Source organism: Sphaerodactylus townsendi, linkage group LG11 (assembly GCF_021028975.2).
Source record: "Sphaerodactylus townsendi isolate TG3544 linkage group LG11, MPM_Stown_v2.3, whole genome shotgun sequence".
Taxonomy (NCBI): domain Eukaryota; kingdom Metazoa; phylum Chordata; class Lepidosauria; order Squamata; family Sphaerodactylidae; genus Sphaerodactylus; species Sphaerodactylus townsendi.
Window position 1 is genome coordinate 49,262,624 of NC_059435.1, and position 26,443 is coordinate 49,289,066.

The 26,443-nt window shown below is 44.6% G+C and overlaps 1 protein-coding gene across 2 annotated transcripts; it reads right to left on the bottom strand.

The window, feature by feature from the left end:
• Positions 1 to 340: 340 nt before the first annotated feature.
• Positions 341 to 25,570, bottom strand: SDHAF3 (succinate dehydrogenase complex assembly factor 3). 2 transcript variants are annotated; one of them, XM_048511917.1, is made up of 3 exons: positions 25,357 to 25,570; positions 23,595 to 23,830; positions 341 to 644 (listed from the first exon to the last, which is right to left on the bottom strand). In XM_048511917.1, exons 2-3 carry the CDS (start codon positions 23,775 to 23,777, stop codon positions 441 to 443), a joined length of 387 nt encoding a protein of 128 aa, XP_048367874.1. In that variant the 5' UTR covers positions 23,778 to 23,830; positions 25,357 to 25,570; the 3' UTR covers positions 341 to 440. The 2 variants fall into 2 exon arrangements, with proteins under 2 accessions (XP_048367874.1, XP_048367875.1); XM_048511918.1 differs by lacking the exon at positions 25,357 to 25,570 and adding an exon at positions 24,929 to 25,329.
• Positions 25,571 to 26,443: the final 873 nt, after the last annotated feature.

The window sequence follows — 26,443 nt, forward strand, 5'->3', positions numbered from 1 at the left end:
CCCCAGAATGCTTCATTTATAAGCTTTTATGGTAACAGAATGTCAGATGCTGGACTAGGAAGGCGGGAGGGAAGAAAAATGGCAGAACCATTTATGAACTGTGTACAGCTACTCGTAACCCTATAGTGCTTTCCCCTAAAATCCTGTCCAAGCACAAAGTCTTCCATTTTATTCTCTCCCTGCACATGACAAACTTAACACAGCCAAGATCTTGAGAAACAACAAATGTTCAGTTATGCTAAGTGGCAGCATAGGCCATGATGAATACAAGTGGGACAGGATCTATTTCTAAATATTCCCATGCACAGCCCTGGAGGTTGAAATAAAAAGAGAAAGGAAGTACGTCAACTCAATTTATTTTCCACAGCGAGGCTTTCTTCAAAACTAGAGCAGAAGGAAGCACCAGCATTTTAACTTAAAAGTCCATTCAAAGAAATACGTTAGCTTTTGTGTTCTGTATCATCCGAAACATTAAACTGTCTCTTGGGTTTGGTAGCTTCTTGCATTAGTTCCTGTAGCTGTCCAAGCTGCTCATCTCGAAGCGCTTCAAGCTTCTCCTCTGGAAGATGGGATCCAAAGCGAGGCTTGTTTGGTGAGCTGTCTTCATTTTGATTAGTTTGCTGCCCAAGCATCGTTGCATAGTTCTGGGGGACAGGGGAGGAAACAGTTAGATGACTGAAAATGCTCAAGCTTAAGCCTACAAAGTCCATTTCTAAGAGCAACGCGAAACCTGCCACTGAACCACTTTTTTCAAACCTTTCCACCAATACAGTATCAAATTGAAGATGGCCATTTGGGTGAAGACTAACACCATGCAAAGAAAGACAGCATACTACAGGGGAGGAGACTGACTCCCCAATTGACATTATGGTCCTACCATTCAAATGCAGTTTTTCAACTGGGTACTGGAAGAGCAAGGCTCTCTGCCACGTGTGTGGCAGTAGCCAAGTGGTCTGCTGTAGCCAAAATAACAGAAAGTTTCTTAGCCCTTTAAAGACTAATGATTTTGTGAGGCACAACCTGCTGGATCAAATGCCTGAAGTATTACACTTAGTAATGTGCAAACAAAAAAATAACAGTGGTGGAGAACTCTTACAAAGAGAGGCCAGCAGGTCCAGCAAGGGTGAATTACATTACCTTGCAGATTACAAAGGAAAAAAAGAGTAAGTGATCCAATCAAAGTAGGCATGGAACACTCTCAGCTAAAGTATCATGAATATGAGATCTCCACCCCCTCCAGGTCTATGTTTTTAACACACCTGCTTACAATCTTACACAGTATAATCCTAAACACAATTACCCCTCAGAACATAAAAAGAGCCCTACTGAATCAGATTAGTGGTCTAAGTCCAGTGTCCTGTCTCAGCAGTGGCCAACAAGTTCTTCTGAACAGCCAACAACTGGGCATAGAGGCCAAAGCCTCTGGCACTGAGATTCAGAGGCTTAGTGCCTCTTAATGTGGAGACTCCTAGCTAATATCTACCAATAGACTTAACCTCCAGGAGTCTGCCTAGCCTCCTTTAAAGGTGTATGTGCCTGTGGTGATCACTACACAGTTGGCCAACAGGATGTTCATTCTGAATCTACTGCCCATCAATTTCACTGGACATTCCCAAGTTCTACTATTTAGAGGGAGAAAATTCTTTGTCCACTCTCTACCTTATACATAATTTTTATAAATTTCCAACATATCCCTCTTTTCTAAACAGAAAAAGTCCCCCACTTTAGCCTTTGCACACAGGAAAAATACTCCACCCCTTAATCATCTTGGTTGTCCCCTTCTGAACTTTTGCCAGCTCTGCAATGCCCTTTTTGAGCTATGGTGACCAATGTTGCACAAAAACAAGGCTGTATTTCAGACCTATACAGGGACATCATAATATCGACTGCTATATTTTCAATTCTTCTCCTACTAAGCTCCAACACAGACTTTGCTTTTTTCACCACAGCAGTACGCTGGGTTGGTATTTTCATTGAGTCATCTACAACAATCCCAAGGTCTCTTTCTCTTAGGCGGATTCTGAATTGGCCCATGCGGAGTCCACCTTTGTCTCATCAAGTTCAGACCACATTAGTGTGCACTTAAAGCTGAGGGAGAGGGTTGTTCCAATTACTTCATACTTGCCTACATTGGTCATTTGGCTTAAAAGAGCGTTACTGCTTAGGACTGAATCACACATCTATAGCTTGCTAACAAAATACCGGACTTCATCCTCAGTGGTGCTGCCCAAAATGTAGTGCAAGACATAACAGTGGCCGAACTGATTGTAAACAGTTATCACTATGATAAAAGATATTGTAAAGCTTGAAAAGATACAGAAAAGGGCAACCAAAATGATTTGGGGATTAGGACTGCTACCCTATGAGGGTCAGTTATGATGTTTAATCTAGAAAAAAGGTAAGGGGAGACATGATAAAATTATGAATGACGTGGGGATAGTCAATAGGGAGAAACTCTTCTCCTTCTCCCATAATACAAGAACCTTGGGTTACCTACTGAAGCTGAAGAGTGGCAGATTCATGAGAGACAAAAATAAGTATTTATTTACACAGTGTTAATGTCTATTTCCCCTCCAAGCTTTAACCATATAGTTAATTTGTGGAACTTGTGCCACAGGATATGTCCATGGCCACCAACTTGGAAGGCTTTAAAAGGAGAGTGGACAAATGCATGGAGGACTGGGCTATCAATCATGAAGGATATCTACTCCCTGCAGTACCAGATGCAGTATACCTCCTTACATCAGCTGTTGGGAGAGTACAAGTAGGATGATGCTATTGCAGACCTCCTATTGCAGACCTGGAGGGGGATGCCTGGCTAAGGTGTGAACAGAATGCTGGCCAGGTGGGCCTTTAGTCTGATTCTGCAGGGCTCTTCCTAGGTTCTTAACTTACTGGTTTGGTTGCTAGGCTAAAACGAATTACAAGTTCCAGTCAGTGTATAGAGGTAGTGGAAGATCTTTTGCAATCTTTGGTACCTTCTTTATCTTGAAGTCAGAAACCATTCTTTTAATTCTTTGTCCGTACCACAGAAACTTGCTTTCTTAAAACGAATCTAAAATGTACCTATGTCTTTTGTGCTGGCAGCTTTTCGAATAATAGCCAGCCTTTACAAATCATTATTACAATGCGGAATAATGATACTGAGCTAACACAGTATAGTTGCCATGATTACTGCAGCATAATTGCATTTGAAATTAACTTCTGGTTAGTGCTGAGGCAGCCAGGAAGATAATGATTAACTAAAAAGTAGTCTCTTGGGGTTTTCTGACAGCTAATTTCTCCAAACCTTTGAGCATTCTTTACTACTGTTTCACACGTTGGGAAAAAAAACCAGTTTAGATTTCAGTTCATGAAATGTTCTAGTTGGTCAGTAAGTACTGTCATTTGTTGATTCTCTGCAACTATCAACTGCCCATCTGCTTCCAAATCCACTTCAGTGTGTTTAATTTGATCTTTGATCCATGAAAGACCTAAAAGCTGCTCTTAATACTAGGATTCACCATTTGAGTGATCAAAAAGGATTTGGGCAATTGGCCAGTCAAATACCAGACAAGTGTCCTTAGAGAAGAAAGTTACTTTCATTAACAGCTTTGATCCTTAGGTGAATTGCAAAAACAAATAATGTAAGTTAAACAATGTAAGTTAAACAAATAATGTAAGTTAAACAATGAAACTCATGATTTTTTAAAAAATGTAGTGAATTGTTATTATTAATGAACAATATTAAGTAAATGTGAAAGATTCACATTTTTTCCTTGTGTGCTTCTCTCATGGAACGTTAGGAGTAGCCTACAGGTTCAACTTCCCCCCCCAAAAAACATGAAATCAGAATAGGGACAAAAGAAAGCAGCAAGGAAGTATTAAAAATCCAAATACCATTTTACAAGGCTAAAAGGCAAGTTGCCAGCAAGCTGTTTTTTTCCTGTTTGGAGATATCTGAAGTTATAGAGAATGCTGTGTCCTCTTTGTAGATGCCTGAAATAATAGCAACTGGCTAACAGCCTGATGTTTGGCATGCCTCTGAGTTCGGCAGGACTAGGGGATACAATAATCTACTCCTGTCTTTAGTAACACGAGATGTCCTAATTAAATTTAAAAGGCAATGTGACATCTACACACTGGCATGCTTGGCTTCATGGAACATTTGACAGTATTTGACCAGCGTTGAACTGACTGGCATGACAACTCTTGGTATAACATTTATACAGTATTAAATCCTCCACTCTCAGTGCAGCTATGCAATAACTGCATTGGTTTTAAACTCCATTGATTTCGGTGTTCTGCAAGCATACATAATTGTGTGCTAAGCTGTGGCCAGCAACGGTAATTCTGAAGAAGCACATTCAGTAGAGTAGCCGGTCACCCAAATCATATTATGTGGCATTAAGTCCCACTGCTATAATTTAATTTACCTTTTTAGAAAATTATGGCTAACCTAATCGACAAACCAGATAAACCAAAGTACTTACTTATTTCAGCAGCTTTAAATCCACTGAAGTTCATGCAATTAAATCCTGGTATTACAAAAAAGGGCCGGCACTTTTAGGGCTACATTTGACATATGCCTTACACAACTCTATATTCAGCAAATATCTGGTACAGATACATTTAAGAAATTACTTGCTGTAATTTTATTATACTGTGTCTTGGCTGCAGCACCGATTTTTCAAAAAAAATCTAATGCAGTTAATATAACCTGAAAAAGATGGATTTTGAAGCAGTCGTTTCAAATAAAATTTTTACTCAGTATGCTTGGAAAGCACGATGGTTCTACTGTTATCTAAGGTGGAGACACAGTCTCTTAATATAGTGAGGAATATTAGCTTACAGCAAACTACTTATTAATGCTGTGAGAGGCTGGGTAAGGACTCTTTAATACCAGTGTATATGAAGATCAGCTCTTGGAAGAAAATCCAGAGAGGGATATAATGCAAATTTGACAATTTTATTGTAGGGATAAGAGGTTTACAAGCATTTGATTCAATGTAGCAAACATGCACACAAAGTTTCTAAGTTATAGATAGGTTGAAAAATAGATTTGAAATAGAAAGGGGTATGAGATATATGGGTAATACGATCTGATCGCAACGTGAAGAAGATCTAAGGTGAGGAGCCCAAAGGCCAGCGTTTGTTTCCAGGGGGCAATGTGTTGGACACAGGGACAAAGACGGAAAGGGATTAATGGCACTGAGTGATTGGGTAGAATATTTATAGGGTGAAGAACTACCTCTGGGAATGTCAGGACTAGGGCCCTTTCAGCATGGGCCAAAAACAGCGCCCTAGGGATGGCAAAAATGCAGTTCCTTGGAAGCTGTTCGCATGGGGGGTGCTGCTGCAGAGCCGTCGCTCCAGCCTGTGGGGGCGTGTCCCCTGGCCTCTGCGACGAGCCGGAGGCCAGGGGACGAGGTAAGCTTGCAGGGACGGTGCAGCCTGTGCGAAGGCTGCACTGCTGTTCAGTAGCCTCCCGACCGGCCCATGTGAACGGTCCCGGGGTGCGCGCCGGCATCGCATTAATTAACGCACCCCTGCACCATTGCGGTGCAGAAAGGGCCTACCTTAAGAGGATGTTAGGACAACCTCTGGGAAATGTCCGGATGGACTGTTTGAGAAACAATAGAGTGCATTGTAAGGTTTTCAGAAGAAGTTAGTTACAGAAGGGAATATCTGGGTTGATAATCCGGGAGGCAATGACATCAAGAGTCTTCATGTGGCTGGAAATGAGTATCTGTTCAGCAGGGCTGCTGTATCATGTTGAGGACATACTCTTCCTTGGCTATGGAGCTGAAAATGTGCTGATATGGCAAGCAAGCTGAAAGCATGAGAACTGAAAAACAATTCTTGTAGGTAGACCTGGCTATTGCCAGAGAATGGGCTCCCCATCTCTACAATGCCAGCATCACCCTTTAGGTTGGCACGTGGGCAGGGATACCTGTAAGTAAGGCCCCCCCCCCCACGCATGCCAGGGTGGTATGGTAACACTACTTTTTACTAATGTATTTGAAAACCTAAAGGTAATACAAGGGGGAAAAAATTACCAACCCCATAATTTAACTTATTAAAACTTTATTTTCACTTATACTGCCAGTACAATTCCACAGCAACCTACACTCCTTAACCAATTTAAAACAACATATTAAAAGATCAAATGACTGGTGTTAAGTAGACTGAATTAGAGAATTTATTAGGATACCTAATTTCAACTGACAGCTACTTTGCATTTCAATTTGAACTCATGTACCAACTCACTAGCAGCAATTTATCATCGGGTTATTTCAAGCTGCCTTTGTTAGTGAAAGCAACGTGCTCAACATCTCATCAAAAGCCCTTCTATACAGGACAGATTGATTTTTCAGTGAATTATTTCAGTTCTTTGCTTCGGAAATGGTCACATACTCTGTTGTTCTAGTGGAGATTTGCTTTCCACTACACTGCTCAAAGCATTGCATTAAGATACGATTTATCAAACTTTGTCACAGTTAAGTCTCATGCTTGCCCCACTGATCTGTAGCTCCACAGCTCTTTTCAGGTGACATATCAATGGGCTTGGCTCCTATGACCATGTTCTGCATGTGCTTTGCTCTGGCTTCTGGACAGTTTGTTTCCTCTGCCACAAGTACTTCTACATGTGCTAGGCAGAGGCGTAGCTCCAAGGAAGTGGGAGCGGGGGTGTGGGTGGGGGTGCGCGATGCACTGGGCACGCGCCCCTGTGGGAGTGTGGTGAGGGTGTTTCGGGGGTGTGGTGGGGGTGTTCCAGGGCGGAGGACGCACCGGTACACTGGACGCTTTCCCCCCTTGCTATGCCTCTGGTGCCAGGGCTCACTGAAAATCACTGGCAGAGGAAGAATGTTGCACTTCATCTGGAGCCATGCACATGCAGAACACTGTCATAGGATCCAAGTCGAGCTCTAGACCTTTGCCAGAACTTCTTTATGGGTCCTGCACGTGAAGAAGCTGTACATATTTATCCTTTCTGTGCAATCCATACCTTCCACATGATGTGGAGAACCAGATGTGAATTCCCATTCCCCCTCATGAAGCCTGCTGGGGGACCTTTGGCCAGCCACCATTCTCTCAGAACTCTCTCAGCCCCACCTATCTCACAAGATGCCTTTTGTGGTGGTGGGGGGAGGACAATTGTAAGCTGCTTTGAGACTCCTTGTGGTAGAGAAGAAATCCTTCAGCACCTTGGGCGAGCACATGGTCAAAATGGCTGCCACCTTCAGAACTCAGGCACAAGTTTTGGCTCCTTCAATGGTCCAGCCAGAAGAGAGCTTCCTCTCTGCTCTCAAGTCCACTTCAAGGAAATGCAGTTCTACAGCCCAGGTTTAACTGGTGAAGCAAAAAGGCTCACTTGCTGTGTCCTTGTATTCATTTAAACTGGCCTGCTACCCTGCTTAGCAGCTGTGCACGTCTAGTTCAAATCAGATGGTGTGTGAAAGTGAAGTCCCACGGGCAAGTCTCTTGCCTCAGTCTGGACCACATTTCGATCAAGGTTTCATCTTTCACAGTCACTCACTAAATTAAACAAGGACGAAACTCCTAGTTTACCGAAAGGATGACAAGGAAGCAGGTGCTTCCAGTTCACTGAAATAAAACATGAATGTAGAGCCAGACTAATTTGCGGATCTGCTTGAAAATTCCATTGATAGAAAAATTCTCTCACTTCAAAGACATCTGGGTCTTTGAAACGCATCTTGTCTGTACTCCAGATCTTCAAAGTATATGCTAGCTCCCCCCACACCCACCCGAAAGGGGGGGCCATGGTTATTTTGCAAGGTGCTAAACAAGTCAGGTAGATAAGCTCATGCGTATGCTTGTGCTTGCCCACAAAGATGAGCAGATCCCGAATCAAGCTAGTTGCATTGTACAAATACAAAACCAGCATTAGAAACTGGAAGAGGGTACAATCATAGGTGTCAAACTTGCAGCCCTCCAGATGTTTTGACTACAGTTCCCATCATCCCCTGCCAGCATGATGCTGGCAGGGGATGGTGGGAACTGTAGTCCATAACATCTGGAGGGCTGCGAGTTTGACACCTGTGGAGTACATCATGCAAACCTGAGAGAATTTCATCAAAGACTTACATCACTTTTTTTTAAAATGACTAATTCCAGATAACACTTTCAAGTCAATACTATTTTGTCCCTGAGGTCCAGGCACTCCTCACTGATGTTCTGAGGCCAGTCAAGACAGTCCCCTCCTCGAACCCGACCTGACCAAGTCATATATACGTCATATCCGTTCACTGTAACAAATGAGTTCAACACCCCTGCTCTAACTGCTACGTCCCACTGACTCCCTGTCTATATTTAACAGACATAAATTTAAATAAATAGTTTTGCAGAGTAACAGCTGGTTGAAAAGGTAAAAGCAAACGGAGCAATAGAATCCTAAATATTTCTGATGCTGACTTCATGTGGAGAAAATGAGCTTGAATTGCAAGTTGCTGTTCTGTCAGCATAATAGCAGTATAATTGACGGAAAGACATTTCTGTATGCGGGGGGCGGGGGGAGCAATTTTTGTTACTCCTTCCCCAGTTTGTGGTCCTCCATCTCCCATTTCTGGGGTACACTGGCCCACAGGAGCAAAAATTTTAGGTGGAAAGAAAGTTGAGTGGGAGAAGAGAAGAAGAAAATGCTGTCCTCTAGCAGAACTCTGCTGATACAGCTCAGGATCCAAGCCAGAATGATGACTTTCATGAAAAGATGCAGCGAAGCCCTACAAGATAAAATGTTATGTAAATGTGTATTCACTGGTATGTAAAACCCCATATCTATACTTCAATACAGGTTTGCAAGGTTAAACCATCTTTAAAGGAAACTCTTTCAAAGCCTTTTCAAGCTTTTCACAGAACCTAAACAATGTGCCAACTCTCGTTCTTTTAAAAGCCATGTTGCTCTGGTAGTCATAAATAAAGAAGTGTTTAAAACGAAAGCATCTTTGAAATAAAATTGAAATTTCAAAGTCTTTCTTTTCTGCCTCTGCTGCCATGGCAACACTTTCTTTTTGCTAATAAAATAATGCACTCTTTGTAGTCCAGAATTAAGAACAGTTAAGTATGACTAATATTACTACTGAGTTTTGATTCACATGGGCAAAGGAAACTTCTTATATTATCCTTTACCTGCTCCAGCCGGTGCCAAGATACACAGCAAGATAAATACAAGCCAGACTAGAAGGAATCATGCTGTTTGTGTCCTAAAGTAGGACGGGTTGCTTTTCTGTCTCACACAGCAGTGTCTCTCCACCCACCACTCACCCTAACATGGTACCCAGTAAGCCACTTTTGAAACAGCAGTGAGTGAATCTCAAATCCCCCCTGGGGAATACCAAACACCCTACAGCAAACCAAAACCATAATGCAGTAGAATACCAAAAAGAGCACAATGATGGTTCAGTTCAGATAAGAGTACAACTATGGTTCAGTTCAGATATTGCATCAAACTGTGGTTTGCTCTAAGCATAGTTTACAACACAATCTATGCTTTGATCTTCCAAACTACCATTTGCAGTGGGTTCCCTTCTTATCTTTTGCTGTCCTCTCAGTTTCATCAGGTTCTCTTCTGCTTTTGTGATGTAGCAATCTAAGGCTGTTTCCGCACAACCAGAGCAGCGGGGTTGCATCAGCATCCTAGTACATAGGCTGTGGATGAGATCTTTCAGGGATCGCGATCCATTTTGGTGGTGGATAATCTCTAGTACCATCTCAGATTTGTCAATTTACTTCTGTCTTATTTATTTAAGGTATCTGTATCATGCTTTTTTCTAATGTTAAACGAGACCTAAAACTTATTAATCACAATAGCTACATTTGAAAAACTAGACAGTTACTAAATAATACTAAATAATACGTTACTAAAAACTAGACAGTTACTAAATAATCGAATGAAGCCCACTGATGGTACTACAGCCTGGTTTCAGGTGTGCAGACATTCATGGAGGAAATCTTCAAAAAGTAGCAGAGCTTGGGGCCCAACTAGATGTGATGACAAGCGAATGGGTGCAGGTATATGGGACACACAATGGTCTCCAGGGGAGGGGGCAATTCAGAAATAGCACTGGGGCATCCCACCCACCCCCACCCCCATTCCTCCACACTATAACAAACTGAGGCCCTAAAGCACAGGTGTCAAACTCGCAGCCCTCCAGATGTTATGGATTACAGTTCCCATCATCCCCTGCCAGCATCATGCTGGCAGGGGATGATGGGAACTGTAGTCCATAACATCTGGAGGGCCGCAAGTTTGACACCTATGCCCTAAAGTATTGCATTTTAAGGATTAAAAATATGGGGGGCAGGTAGTATTCTGTTCATGACTGTCCTCTCACGACATCAAGTTTGTCCCTTATTTCCAAGTATAGATGCACATAATTGGGCTACTGGGGACAGATCCTAAGCATCACTCCTTCCAAGTAGGTTCCCTTTCAATCAGTAGAGTTCAACTTCAGGCAGAAGCTTGTGGAATGTTGTGACTCTGTCTTTTGATGCAACAGACTAACATAACTATTGTTTAGATTACTGTTTAAAAAAAGCTAAAAGGGAGTGCCTCAAACCATTGCTGACCTAGTCGGCCGTGTGGGTTGTTCGTATTTGCACAAATGACTACCCATTTGTTTTCATTTTCTCTGTGAAAGCAAAAACTGCCACCCTGAGCCAGCTTCAGCAGGGGAGGGAGGGATATCAAATGCAATAAATAAAAATAAATAAAAAAGAGACAAAGGGAGAAACAGAAAATATTAGATTCTCTCTTCAGCCATTTGTTTTTACTGCTAAATCAAGGGTATAAAGCAAGAAAAAATAACAATCAGCCAAAGACGGCTGCGTTTGGGCCATTTTTGAACACGCATTCTTTCTCTAAAGCCGAAAGTGTCATCCATTTGGTATTTCATTGTTTTCTTATTTCCTGTTGCTCTCAGAGGTACCTATTTGGTTTCAGTATTCAGAGAACACTCATTCTTTAAGCAGGAACTAGTCCTTGTGGACTGGCAGACTAGAAGCACTAACATACAAATGCAGGTAGCCTTGAGAGGCACCTTCGCTCATTCCAGCAAGGTCTGTTGCCAGCACTTTCCTTGCCTAGGGCACGTTCTGAAATGGCCCAGGTTCAGGCTTCTTTGACTGGTGCCCCATACCTGGGGGGCAGCCTCCCAGAATAGGTCGGGGGACTTCTACTCACCAAGCTTTTTAGAAAGGCTGTACAATGGAATGACTCTGGAGAGCTTTTGGCTCTGGACAAGGGAAAAAAGTAAAAGCACCAGGTCATTACTGACCTATGGGATGATGTTACATCACATTTGCTAGGGAGACTGTGGTTACGGGGTGGTTTGTCATTGCCTTTCCCAGTCATCTGGGCTGCCCCCAGCAAGTGGGCACTTATTTTACTGACCTCGGAAGGATGGAAAGCGGAGTCAACATTTTACTTCTGTGTGGAAAAAGATACCCAAAACACATTCTCTTGCGACAGTCTACTCAAGCAATGCTTACACAAATCCTACCTCACCTTTCCCCTCTTTTGGGGAGGGTGGCTGTGGGTCCGAAGGGGGAGTGGGTGACAAGAGGCCCTTGCCCTGCCAGCCTGGCTTGCTTGTTAGGTGTCGTTGGAGGGGGGTAGGGGAACAAGGAGGGTGGTTCTGGCCCAGTGGGGCAGCACGCAGCAAGTTGCTGCTGCTCCAACAACCTGGCTTGGTTTTGGGGGGTGGCTGGAATGAGGAACGCACTTCGCACCAATTGCCGCACAGGACTCACTTCCACTGCTGTTGCACTTGTTTTCTTGAGTGCTTCTTGTTCCTGATTCACTGGAAAATATATACTCGTTTGCATACTGTCAACTAAAAGAAATGGATAGATAAGTATCTAACACACCAGTTTGACTTGGATGACAGTACTGTCATCCTGAGGGAGGGAGGGGAGGAAAGGAGAGGGCCCCCGACATCTGGACCTGGCCCACCCACCCTAGCGGAGGGAGGGAGAGGGGAGGGAGGAGTGGCATCCAAGGGAGAGGGGAAGGGGGAGGGGGCCCGGCATCTGGACATGGCCCTAGCGGAGCGAGGGAGAGGGGAGGGAGGAGTGGCATCCAAGGGAGGGGGGAAGGGGGAGGGGGAGGGGGCCCGGCATCTGGACCTGGCCCACCCACCCTCGCAGAGGGAGGGAGAGGAGAGGGAGGAGTGGCATCCAAGGGAGGGGAGGAAAGGGGAGGGCCCCCGACATCTGGACCTGGCCCACCCACCCTAGCGGAGGGAGGGAGAGGGGAGGGAGGAGTGGCATCCAAGGGAGGGGGGAAGGGGGAGGGGGCCCGGCATCTGGACATGGCCCACCCACCCTAGCGGAGGGAGGGAGAGGGGAGGGAGGAGTGGCAATCAAGGGAAGGGGAGTGAGTGAGGGGTAGCATGCAAGGGAGAGAAGGGGAGGGGGCACAGCATCTGGACATGGCCCACCCACCCTAGTGGAGGGAGGGGAGGGGTGGCATCCAAGAGGTAAAGAAAAGTAACTTCAATGCTGAATGCATGAAACGAAACGTATGAAACAACTACTGTTTAGTCTAGTTCGGCATTGTCTCCTGTGGCAGGAGGCTTGTAACTCACCATAATTTACCTGGAGATGCTGGAGGGAGTGAACTGGGGATTGCCAGCATGCAGAGGCATAGCTCCAAGGGGACGAGGGGGTGCAACACACCGGGCGCATGCCCCTGTGGGGGCGTGGTGGGGGCATTCCAGGGCAGGGCAGAGGACACACTGGCACACCGGGTGCTTTCCACCCTTGCTATGCCTCTGTCAGCCTGCTCAGTGTATACTTAGCCATCCCAGTGAGTTTGTACATCTATGGATAATGGCAGAGAAAGCAATAGACTCTTTTCTCTGAAAGTTTTAATCAGCAAACAGAATATGCTGATTAGGTCATGCCCAGTCCATTTGAAAGAAGGAGACTGAAGTCATTTAAAGGCATAAAGCGAAAAACCAAACTCATATTTATTTCACATGCAATTAAATCTATTATACACTATTACTGTCTCTCTGTTAGTCTACTAATTAAGCTTATATGTAGTTTTTAAATTATGAATTGAGTTAATGGATTCATAGCAATTACCTTCGTGGGGAAAAAGGTATCCAAAACACACTCTCTTGCGACAGGAACACTTGTACAAATCCCACCTCACATCTCCCTTCTTTTATGTGTTTACATTTATAATGAAGCCAACAGCAATAACTGCAAACCAGTAGTGTCGTGGCTGTGCAACATTGTAGAGACCACCAGATGGTCTGACGCAGGGGTAGGGAACCTTTAACACTCAAAGAGCCATTTGGACCTGTTTTCCACGGGAAAAGAAACACTTGGAGCCGCAAATAATTTTTGACATTTAAAATAAAGATAACACTGTATATATTGGGTTTTTTTAACCTTTTACTCTGCTCATTCTGAGAAGTGCATGGATGCGTCTGCCCTGCAGGCAAGGATGGGGCCAGCAGCTCGGCCTCGCCGGCCGCCGGGAAAGCGCCCGCCCCGCTCCAACGGGGCGGGCGAGAGGGGAAGCCCGCAGCGTGGCCCAGCCAGCCGTGGGCAGTTTGTGCACCTGCCCTGCTGCCTGCAGGGCGGGCAAGGATGAAGCCAGCGGCTTGGCCTCTCCGGCCGCTGGGAAAACACCCGCCCCACTCCAATGGGGCAGGCGAGAGGGGAAGCCCGTGGTGCGGCCTCGCCGACTGCTGGGAAAGCGCCCACCCCGCTCGAACGGGGCGGGCGAGAGGGGAAGCCAGCAGCGCAGCCCAGCGGGCCACGGGCAATTGGTGCGCCCACCCTGCTGCCTGCAGGGTGGGCAAGGATGAAGCCGGCAGTTCGGCCTCACCGGCCGCCGGGAAAGCGCCCGCCCCGCTCCAATGGGGCAGGCGAGAGGGGAAGCCCGCGGCGCAGCCCAGCCGGCCGTGGGCAGTTGGTGCGCCTGCCCTGCTGCCTGCAGGGTGGGCAAGGATGGGGCCGGCGGCTCAGCTCGTGGAGCCGCAGTGCAAGGGCAGAAGAGCCGCATGCAGCTCTCGAGCCGCAGGTTCCCTACCCCTGGTCTGAGGAAATACAGGTTTAGATCCAGCTATTTCCCTCAATCTCGCCTAATTCCACATCTTACTACAGCCCCTATTACACATGGCTTTTGTCTCTGAGGTCCTATGATATATGGCATATCTTTTTAGTGATCAAGAGAGATACTCTCATGCCTTTTCTACTAGAAGAAATGCTGGCTGAATCCAATCCGCATGGTGACATCTGCTAGATCCCTGCTAGATTCTTCCTTTCTGAGAAGTTGCTAATCCCCAGGTCAAACAAAAAAAAAGCCCCTACAATAATGGATAGAGTGATGTCAGAACATTTGTCTTAATGTGTCACTCAGAAAGCTTGACTTAGTATTTATTTGCATTGTTTAATTCAAAGCACTCATGGGCCTTCTTATACTTGAAGACACGAACCTTGCTTATATGTTCCAGAGAATGCTCTGCATACATGTGCATAATTCAGAACAAACCAACAAATGCTACTTAACAAATGAAACTGGGGGTCGCTATCAGAATGAATGTGAAATTTAAATTTATATCACATGTTTATCCAAGATTACCAGATTCACAAGGGATTAGTAAATGCCATCTTTTTGTGGTGGAGGATCCGGTTGACTGCCAATGAAAACAGAGTTTTTGACTAGACAGATCTTTGATTTGATTCCACAAAGGGTTTTTTATGTTCTTATGGTCATACAAAACATATTCTTATCCCATATATACTTCCCTCTCTCTGCAAACCATGCAGCAGTAGTATATAATAGTGGGGAGGAGGAGAGAGATAATGCAAATGAAGTGAAACTCAAAAGTTCATGGATAAAATGCTCACTCTTACATTTCCTGGCAGCAATCAGGAAGACTACTGATGCCCTTGAGAAGGCCTACATTCTCTTGAGGAATACACTGAGTTATAGTTCTTAATATATTTTTGCCTCTGTGGAGTATTCAAGTTATTCAATCTATAGACTGCCCTGCTCAGAGACCTCCTTTTGCTCAGAGGGTTACTCCTCTAATAGGCAGGAAACAGACTGACACTAGAGAAAGAAGTTCAGAATAAGGTATCTATTAAAGCTTTTAGAACTGCACTCAGAGGTCTCCCTGATCTGAAGATGGCTACATAGAAGTGACAGCTGCTGAGAGCTTGACAGCATGAAGACGAGAAGGGAAGTGATTGGGGCGTCAGACAAAATGGCATCTAAAACTGACAACTAACATTTTGAATTAACACAGAAGTCTAGTAGGGAAACTGACTGGTCCAATCTTAGTAACAGCGATTGCCTTTGTATCAGGTGTTTCTTTTCCCATAACCACTTGATTATTAATTAAAAATATAATATAGACATTAGAACCAAAACATTTTCATAAAGGTGTCAATGGTGCAGGATTCCAGCAACATGCTTCACAGGAGAGCCATGCCAAGTTACTGGTGTTTAAAACTTAATACAAGACATCAATATTTTGACAGTCTGTGTACATGTCCCTGATTTTGAGATTTCAAGAGAAAATTGAATTAACCTTTTGAAATTATAGATGTTCGGACCGTGAATGAATCTTGTACGTGATTTTTAATTGATAAATACCAGCTGTGGGTAAAGGGGAAGGTAATTCACATCAGGAAACCCTATAAGGGAGCAGCAGTGGAGTAGTGGTTAAGAGCAGGTGCATTCTAATCTGGAGGAATCGGGTTTGATTCCCCGCTCTGCCACTTGAGCTGTGGAGGCTTATCTGGGGAATTCAGATTAGCCTGTGCCCTCCAACACACACCAGCTGGGTGACCTTGGGCTAGTCACAGTTCTTTGGAGCTCTCTCAGCCCCACCTACCTCACAGGGTGTTTGTTGTGAGGGGGGAAGGGAAAGGAGTTTGTAAGCCCCTTAGAGTCTCCTTACAGGAGAGAAAGGGGGGATATAAATCTTCCTCCCCTCCCCCTCCTCCCTCCCTCCTCCCCCTTCTCCTCTAAAAAGAGGACAATGACATAAAAGCAGGATAATTCGATACAATGGTAGTGGAAAGTACCATCAAGTTTCAACTGACTTGCAATGATCCCAGGGGGTCTTCAAGGCAAGAGACAAGAGATAGTTTGCCTCTGTAAAGCAACTCTGGACTTTCTTGGTGGTCTCCCATCCAAGTACTAACCAAGTCCAACCTTGCTTCCAAGATCTGATATGATCAGACAAGTCTGTGACACTGGCACAGCATGTTGAGTATGGACACAGGGAACCATCTCAGTAGCAGTAAGAAGTAGTACATCTCTGTAAGTAGTAGTAGTGGTACAACCATCTTTGTAAACTAAAAGCACTACCTGAACAAATGATTAACTATGTACATCACATTTTCTTACCTGTCTTTGAATTAAGCACAACGTGGGGCTGATCTAAAAATCAATTTAAATCAAATAAGTTTTTTCTCCATGAAATGTAATAAGGTAAGCCTGTCTCAAGAAATCAATTTAAAATCAAAGCGAGTCATTCCAGAGAGACTACTTTGGATCATTACTTTAATAAACTAAACATTAAAGAACAAGAAAGAAAGGTATACAGAAGCAATAAATATTCTCCCAAGGAAAAGAAGCCAGAAATGGATGGATGGAGGAACTGCACGCTCACTAGTAGAGACTGTTATTCACAATTATACATTGGAAAGCTTTTAATAATATTTTCCAGACTTTACTTTTGGAACACATCCTAGCAAAAAGTACAGCAGCATTTATTAGTCACCAAAGAATCTATTTAAGATGGAATATTGAAACCCTGGATTCAAATTCCCTGACCTAATTGCTGCTATTATATTGAGAGCTGAAGTAACAATGACAAGGGAGGAGAGAGGCTATGCACCAATGTCCAGAGCTTAGACATAAGCAAGAAGAGCCTGCACTTCTAATGCAGACAGATGGATATGATTTGGCAGGCATTACATAGACTTGGGGGATAATTGCCGTCATCTGACTGTAACAGTGGATGGGTAGGAGTTGTTCAAGAAAAATGGAAAGGGTCAAAGAGGAAGGAGAGGTGTTGTATGTGATGAGAGCAGGAAATACTAGTGGAGACAAAAAACATCTGAGAAGAAAGGACGAACAGTATTGTGGTTGGAGTCTGCTACAGATTGCCTGACTAGGGTGAGGAGGTGGATGCTGTCCTTCTTGAGCAGCTTGACATGGCATTCAAGCAAAATGACCTTGTAGCTATGAGTGACATCAACTTCCCTGATGTATACTGGGAGGCAAAATCTGATGAGTGTCTAGTCATACAGCTTGCTTTTTCAAATGGTGGAGGAAGCTACCAGGGCCTTGACCATACTCAACTGAATATTGACCAACAGGCAAGAGTTGGTAGATGGGGTGAAGGTTACGGCGACCTCAGGAGGAAGTGACTAGGTCTTCCTAGAACTCCTTTTGCTGTGGAATCAAGGAAGTTTGCAGCCAGATGTGTATGTTAGATTTTAGTAAGGCATACTTCAATGAACTCAGAGGCATGATGTGAGTCATTTCATGGACCAGGCTGCTGGAAGAGAAGAGGAGTGTGGCCTCTCCTAAAAAGATTCTTGCAAGCAGAAGCCATCAATATTTCAGCAAAATGGAAATATAGTACGGGATTCAAGAAGCCAATGAGGATGAACAGAGAACTCCACGATGAGCTAAAAAAAGAAAAAGGAAATGGCTGAGAAATGGAGGGAAGGACATACTGGAGAAGTTGCATACTGAGGGTTGCAAGGCACTGTAGGTCAGCCAACAAAGGGGCCAACGTTCCAAGTGGCTGATCAGCAAGGCTTGCTACAGCAAGGACATCTTCTGCAGATATGTGAGAAGCAAATACAAAGTGAAAGAGACTGCTGGGTGAAGACAGCGAAACTCTAAAGGGGCCAGAGAGAAATCAGAAAAGCTCGATGCCTGTTTTGTCTCAGTTTGTTTTTCCCTGAACAAAAGAATGGGCTCATGTAGAGATGGTAGTAGGCAAGGAATAGCATTGGTTGACATGGACAGAGAGAGGCACCTGGCTGCACTGGACCAGTATACATTTTACTGGCCAGATGGTGTGGACCTGAGAGTGCTCAAAGAACTCTCTAGAAAGCTTGCAGGGCCTTTGTCAATTATCTTCCAGACCTCTTGCAGGATGGGAGATATGCCAGGAGACTGGAGGAGGGTGAACGTTATCCCAATATTCAGAAAACTGAGAAAGGACAACCCAGAGAACTACAGGCCAGTCAGTCTGACTTTTGTCTCAGGGAAAAATTGGAGCAGTTTTTAAAGGGATCAATCTGCCAATATCTGAAGGGCAACGTAGTGATCCAGGGAAGTCAGCACGGATCTGTCCCCAACAAATCCTTGTTTCTTTCTTCCTCAGATCAACCTTATTTTCTTCTTTGATCAAGTGATGGACTTTTTGGGTCATGGGAATGCTGCCAACATTGTTTACCTTGACTTCAGTAAAGCTTTTGATAGGATTCTCCATGATGTTCTGATGGGTAAACTGGCGGACTGGAACAGCACACACCCCAGATAGATATAGATAGAATCCAATAGAGGGACCAATGGTGTGATTTAATATAAAGATCTGAACACACGGGCAAAATGGGCAGACGTGAACAAGATACAATTCAACAAGGACAAGTGCATAATTCTACATCTGCATAACACAATGAGCACACAAAGTGATGGAGGATACACTTCTGGGCAGCAGTGTGCATGAATCAGATCTTGGAGTACAGGTGGACAACAAGCTAAACGTGAGTATTCAGTGTGACATGGTAGCAAAAAGGATAACGCGTTGTGGGGTGTACCAACAAATAAATAACACCCTAATGACCTGTTATAGTCCTGTTGCACACTGCATTGGTCAGCCCACACCTGCAGTACTGTGTGCAGTTCCAGAGGCCTCACTTCAAAAAGAATGTGGAGCAGGTGCAGAGGAGAGGAACAAGGGGCCTGGAGACCGAGCCTTACAAGGAAAGGCTAAGGTACTCGGAAATGTTCAACATGGAGAAGAAGTGTGGGAGGGAGAAAACGACATGATTGCTCTTATTAAGTGTTGGAGAGGTTAGCACTTAGAGGAGGGCAGGGAGAGGTTCTTGCTGGAAGCAGAGGACAGGGCTCACTATAATGGGTTTAAATTACACATGGAAAGGTACCAGCTGGATATTAGGAAACCAATTTTTACAGTAAAAGTGTTTCAGCAGAGGAATTGGCTGCCTGGGGAAGTGGTAAGCTCCCCCTCACTGGCAATCTTTAAGTAGCAGCTGGATGAATGCTCAGGGATACTTTAGGCTGATCCACAATTGAGTGGGGGGTTGAACTAGATGGCCTGTATGGCACGTTCCATCTCCATCATTATAATTCTAGGCCGCAGCTCATTCAGGAGACCTCAGGTTTAATCCCTGGCAGCTCCAACTGAGAAGAATTGCCCACAGAAGAGTCAGTCTCAGTTTGAGACCTTGGAAAGTCACGGCCAGTTGCCACAGACGGAGCTGGACTGGAGGGACCAATGGTGTGACTTAATATAAAATTGCCCCACACATTTCCGTGGCCAACTAAACTCAAACAATGTAATTTAGAAGATAAAACTAGCATGTGAAAACTTGGATTAACACTAAAACCTTTGAAAACATCTTACAACAAAAGAAAGAAAGCAAAATGATAATACCACTTGCATCTTTGCGTGTGCAAGGATTAGAGATGTGAAAGACTGGGTGGGGAAACAAAAAGAAATAAGGAAAAGGAACTCCCCTTCAAAAAGTTGGGGTACAGGAGTTGAAGGAAACATTTACATTCCAAATGTTTCCAGAGGATTTTTCCTGGGCTTTCACAACTCTTGCCAGCCAGGATATAATCAATTGATGTTATACTGAATCTTAGGTCACCAAAGTCAGCTCTTTCTACCCTAAGTTACTGAATTACTGTGCCTCTCCAAGGTCTCTGGCAGAGCTCCTTCACAGGGTGCTTTCTTGATGATCCTTTAACCAGAGATTCCACGCACTGATTCTGGGACACCCACAACACACCAACTTCTGGTTCCACCTCAAATGCAAGCTAACATGGAAACCCGTGCATCAGATGTTATATATCTACTTTTGGGAAACCCACCAGCTTCTTTACTATGAGCCAGGATTCAAACTCCAAGTACACATGTTCTATAATTCATAGAAATCAAATATATGTCTGTAACTGAAACAGCAACCTAAAACGGTTAAAAATGCGAAACAATCTTTCGTCCAGTTTCTTTTCCAGCCCTGGTAGTTTTGTGTGCAATGCACTAGCAAAATCTCCAGTGCACACTGCACACTCTGCTGCTCTGCATGATATTCTCATTACATGCCGGTGTATTGGTTGCTGTGACAGATCCCAAGTCCTTCCAGGATGGTGCTGCAAGTCATTCAAGTTATAAGGGCTTGTCACAGTTCTTTGATGCCATCGTGTGGCAAACTTCAGAAATTGTTGAAAAGTTATATAATGAAACAGACAACAAAACTGCAGCATCGCTCATGTATTTGAGAAAGAAGACTTTGTATCTCCCTGAGACAACACATGTTGCCAAAGTGGTAAATTAGCATGTGACTTGGTGACCATTTCTTGGCTATAGAAATATCACCTTCCGATTAGTCTAAAACTGTTGCTGTCAAAGCTGCCTCCTCTTCAAGTCAATATTGCGGAATCCAAGGAGACTTAAACCTTTGTATGGGAAAGGCCATGAGTTTCCCTTCCCAAAAGGATTGTGGCAGAGGCTGGGTTAAATGTTTAGACCAGGGGTGTTCAACTCTGGCCCTCCAGATGTTCATGGACCATGAGATTATGATTCCCAGCAGCATGGCTGGCAGGGGCATAATGGTCAATAAGGTCCATGGTACCATTATTTGTCAGATACTTTCAGTCTGCTGATTTAAGACCACCGAATGCCCTTTGCAGCTAAGGAACCATCATAGGATCCTGCAACAGACAAAGCATCTCCACTCTAGATTCTACATTCTAAGTAACTAAAGCCAAATAACTCAACACTCATACCTACATATCAGCCCAATTAGAATAAGTAATATGGCCTCTAATGCAGTTTCTTACAGCTTAATAATGTTAGGGGCCTATAAGAACATAAGAACAAGCCTGCTGGATCAGACCAGAGTCCATCTAGTCCAGCACTCTGCTCCCCACAGTGGCCCATCAGGTGCCTTTGGGAGCTCACATGCAGGATGCGAAAGCAATGGCCTTCTGCTGCTGATGCTCCTGAGCACCTGGTCTGTTAAGGCATTTGCAATCTCAGATCAAGGAGGATCAAGATTGGTAGCCACAGATCGACTTCTCCTCCAGAAATCTGTCCAAGTCCTTTTTAAAGCTATCCAGGTTAGTGGCCATCACCCCCTCCTGTGGCAGCATATACCAAACACCAATCACACGTTGTGTGAAAAAATGTTTCCTTTTATTAGTCCTAATTCTTCCCCCCAGCATTTTCAATGTATATTCAGACCACCACCCTATTTCACCCTAGAGAGCCAACCAACAAGGCAGAGGCCAAGGTCATCCCCTGTTTTTACCTCCTGGCACTGGTATCCAGAGGTTTACTGCCCCTGAATGTGGAGGTTCTCTTCAGTCACCAAGGCTTAAGAACTCATCACGTTTTTCAGATCTCTTCCTGACACTTTCTTATGCATCTAATATTGATTTTGTTTCTCTGAAGTACAGAACACTCAGTTTTTGGTGTGCAGTAAATAAGCAGAACATAGGCAAAAACACATATGTTCCCTTAATCGCAGGAAATCTGCAAGGACAGAGAACCACTGTTTTAGACTATCCCTATAGCAACAGTACTTGAACCTCCACTTTGAACTTCAGAATGGCAGTGCATGCTCTCTCTTTAGCGTCTCCTCCCATTACATCAGGACCACCCAACCAGTGGCACAGGACAAAAGGAATTTCATTGTAATGAAGCTAAACAAAGACTGTTAATCAGACCTTGTACTACCTCACAATGTGCAAAGATATAAACAGAATTGCTTATTTCAGCAGTGATTAGACTAACCCCAAAGACAATAGCTTTAAAAAGCTCCTTCCCTTTTTTACTTGAGTCCCACGCACATAACTGGCCAATTTTAGTAAGGTGTTTTTTAATTCTCAACAAACTAAAAGTTTACCATATAGCAAACATTTTGGAGTAAATTCCATTGGCTGTTAAACTCATTTGCATTTTTGATGACAGATCAGATATTGACCAATAGCTTTCAACTCCCTTGAATGCTGGAACTGATAATGCAAATGAGTATATATTTTTCCAAAGTCGCTGAGGTTTAGCAGTTGAAATGTTGGATTAGAACTGAGGAGATCCAGGTTCCAATTCCCACTCTGTTCTAGAACTCCCTGGGAGATCTGGAGTTGGTCTAATCCACTTCAGAGCATGGTTGAAGAGGACGAAAAGTGGGATACGAAACTCTGTGTGCCACCAAGAATTCCTTGAACGGCAGGACAAAAATGTAATATATAGATAATATAGCACAGCTATCCCCATTATTTACTTTCCAAAAATATACAAAATAATGTTGAGGAATACCCTTTCAGTCTAACTTTACATTGTAAAAATATTAAATTGTAAGTATCAAAGACAAATAAACACATGTTCAAAAATGCACCTGTGACATGATGACAATCAAGTGTTGGAGCAGCAGCAGCCACAAGATTTGTATCCTTCTCAAGAGGGGGGCCAATACATAAATCCTAAAATGTCCTGTTCCACGCAGTGCACATGGCACAGGTCACATTTGCATATTGCCTACCACAGGAACACGTGGTCCTATGGATTCCCTTCCCCAACACACATTGCTTGGTTTGGCCAGTTGCTGTCACTTTTATGCTACTGCTGGAGAGTGGTATATAAACAAAACGTGTTTTATGATGGACTACCACTCTTCAGAGAAGATCAAAAGTATTTCTAGAGGAGAGGAAGTTTGTATCTTCTTAGATGTGTTAGGTAAGCAATTCAGAAGAAGAGGAATTGGCTTTTACACCCCACGTCTGTCTACCAAGGCATTTCAAAGCAGCTTCCCCTCCCTACAACAGACATCTTGTGAGTTAAGTGGGGATGAGAGCGTTCTGAGAACTGTGACTAGCTCAAGGTCACCCAGCAGGCTTCATGAGGAAGAGGGGGAACAAACCCAATTCTCCAGATAAGATTCTGCCGCTCTTTACCACTACACCATCCTGGCACTAACAAACCTGACCTGGAAACTTGTGTAGCATCATGGTTTTGCCCTATTGATATTAAGTGATTTTCTGACTAGTCTAGCTAATCTCTACAGTTTCTGACTTTGGCCAGAAGTAGGTGGTAATGTGCATGCTAAATCACTGATTGACAGCTCTCAGGTCCCAGAGCTGCAAGCTCAGGTTCTTAAATTTATGCAACTCTGGTTATGATTATAAAGCCTGCTGCAATGATTCATCATCATCATCATGTCTAAGGCCAGAGCAAGAGAAGTGACAGACAAGGAGAGATAAATAAGGAGAGATAAATGCACTATACACAGCACAGATCAAAACCACACAACCTAGAGCAAGACACCACAGAAAAAGACACAGAGTGACTTACCTCCCATTCCTGCAAGAAGCACTGGGCCTCTGCAGAGCCGACAGATTTGTGTCTTCTAAATTCATCCTTCACATACTGATCTCCCAAGGTCTTCAGTTCCAGGGGCAACGCACGGTGCAACCGTAGAATTATCCGGTACAGACTCCTTACCCGAGACACATGCTGACTTACACTGCTAGGCATAACCCCCCAAAAGCACCACTGGCTTCGGGATTGCTTCTCTGTTGGTGTCAGCTCTGAGGAAACCATTTAAAAGGCGAGTCAGTCAAATTGCAGGGGAGACAAAGCAGCCAAACAGCATGACAGGCCTGAGGTGAAAACAGAATGGGGCCTGGGGAAGGGGTGTGTGTGAACAGGCCAGATTTTGGCTGAAATAAATCGTTTGCCAGGAGACTGCGGTGTCTTAAGAGTCTAGTTTATGGGGAAAACATGGCTACTAAATGCTCTCCGCACTCCTCAAATATTAAGGATCACTTTATAAACGAGTAAGCCCAGCAAGACTGCTACACCTGTTTCTATCTTCTTTATTCCCCTATCCCTGGGAATAAAGAAAATTTTCAGTTCTTTCCCTGTTTCCCTTGTGGATTCTGGATATTACATTCATAAGCTTCTTGGTTAGTATGTCAGGTGAAGGCCACACTGGTCAAGCTTTACATCATACTATTTCCATTTTCCTGGGCAGATACTCCACTGATAATGATGTAAAACTGGACCAGTGAAGTCTCTACCCCAACCCTCTAAGCAGTCAAAAAGAAAATGGCTGCCATTTGAGGGAATACTCCTTATCCCTCCACAGGTGCAACTGTCCCAATGAAAATGTGGGGCAACTCGTGCCAACACAGGGAGAACTGAGCAGACGGGGTGGGGGCTGGGTGGGGAGGGAGTTTGAACGCACCCCTGATAGTTCAGTACTAAATACTAAAATACTTCATGGTAGTTATGCTCAGTGAAACGTGCACAAATGTTGCAGCCTGAATCTCAGATCAACTCTGCGTTATCAATGCAAATGATAAAACAAAAACTAATGCCAAGGTTGTCCATGAGAGGAAAACGCCTTGGGCTTAGCTCTCCTAAACAGCAGCTCAAGTTGCAACAGTTAAAGTTTTTCATTCCAGATGAAAATGTTAAGACACATAAATCTGCCAAGGGAGACATATCTAAGCCTAGGTAAAGGTTTATCTGTGCAGGCATCGGGTCATTACTGACCCATGGGTTGACTTCACACCACATCACGTCTACTAAGCAGATTACATTTACGGGGTGGCTTGCCATTGTCTCCCAGTCTTCTACACTTTACCCCCCAATAAGGGGTAATGGATGGTCATTTTCCTGACCTCAGAAGGATGGAAGGGTGAGACAGCCTTGAGCCAACTACGGTACTTGAAGCCCACTTCGGTTGGGATCAAACTGAAGTTGTGAGCTTTGCCTGCAATACTCCAGCTTTCCATTCTGTGCCACGGGGCTCCCTACAGCATTGTTTCTTGGCATCCCCAAAGTCTAATCAGTTTGTTTTCAATTGCGTCTGTGTTCCAACGCGGTGGCGCAACTAAACCAGGAGGCGGGAAGGCACCCTTGGGTGTGGCAAGCCATCTGCGTCCTGCCTTAAACACAAACCACAAGGTTGCGCCGCGGGACAAGCAGCAGGTCGCAGGCTAGTCAGTGAGCACCACAGGGAGGAGGAGGCCGCCTTGGCCCTCCATGTGGAGAGGGAGGCGCCGGTTGCATTGGGACCGCGGCAAGAGGAAGAGCGCTCGTTAGTTACCGGCCGGGTGCAGGCGACTTCCCCGCAGGGACTCTCGAGGATGCAACAGGCTCGCTTGCCGGCCGGAGCGGTGAGCTTGGCGCACCGGAAGGCGGTCTCGCCACTTGCTCCGCCCGGGTAGGGCCGAGCTAGACGCCGTTGGTGGTCCTGTGCCTCGGGGTGGCGTCAGACGGAGCGGCGGGAGAGGGAAGCTGGCTGCTCGCCTGGTTGCTTTCCAAAAGGCGCCGCGAGAGGCTGTCCGCAAGCTTCGTCTTCCGACCGCGAAGGATCGACCACCCTCGTTCCGTTCCAAAGAGAAGCAAACCAGGAGTCGAGCTGTTGCCTATTTTAGTTCACATTTGTAGATTTAGATTTGCACACTTGATTTTAAATACAAAGCACTGTGGGGCTTGGCGTGAGCAGAGAGCTCAACTCCTGACCCCCCCCCCCCCCCCCGTTTTAGTGTGGAGAAAAAGAGCAGAAAGTTACCCCCGGGCACCCAACCTTTTACTCCATTTATGAAGAAGTCGGGGGCCACCTTTCTTAACGGCAAAGCTCCCATGCAGTTAACATTTGAATTTACAAAACAGGAGAAAACACTCCGAGTACTGAAACATTTCCACTTAATACTTGACACAAGTGAGACGATCATGGGAAGGAAGAGCAGCGGAAGAAAAGATAAACAGAATGCTGTACTACATGAGTCTCGCTTGCCTTTAAGAGAAACGTGGCTTTCTTTCTTGCAATCCACCAAGCTTCCACTTCTGCAATTGAACATGGATCTTTTATTTTTGTTTACTTGGAAGAATTATGTGTCCTCCTCTCCCTTTCCAGTATTGCAGCCTGCCTTTCCCATAAAACAACCTCAGCAAAAGTCTTGTCCTTTTCACTTCCCATTTTTTGGATTACAGGATTAAAAAGAGTGGGGATTGGGGGCTGTTTGCACAAAGGCGCCATGTTGGAGTGGTGCAGTTTTTAAGCCTCAACGTCTTGAAGGATTTTTGTATTGCCTCTGCCACCCAAATTCTATTTTAACAGGAGATGTTTAATTATAGGCTTGGCTATGAAGGCACTGTTTGTCAAGAACATATAAGCCCTGTGTGTGTAG

Bases quoted from the DNA above. Each gene is read 5' to 3' on its own strand.
- SDHAF3 (XM_048511917.1), bottom strand. From the start codon at position 23,777: ATGCCTAGCAGTGTAAGTCAGCATGTGTCTCGGGTAAGGAGTCTGTAC. The intron at 645-23,594 runs GTAAGTCACTCT...CCTGTCCCCCAG, and splicing joins GCTTCTTGCAGGAATGGGAG to AACTATGCAACGATGCTTGG.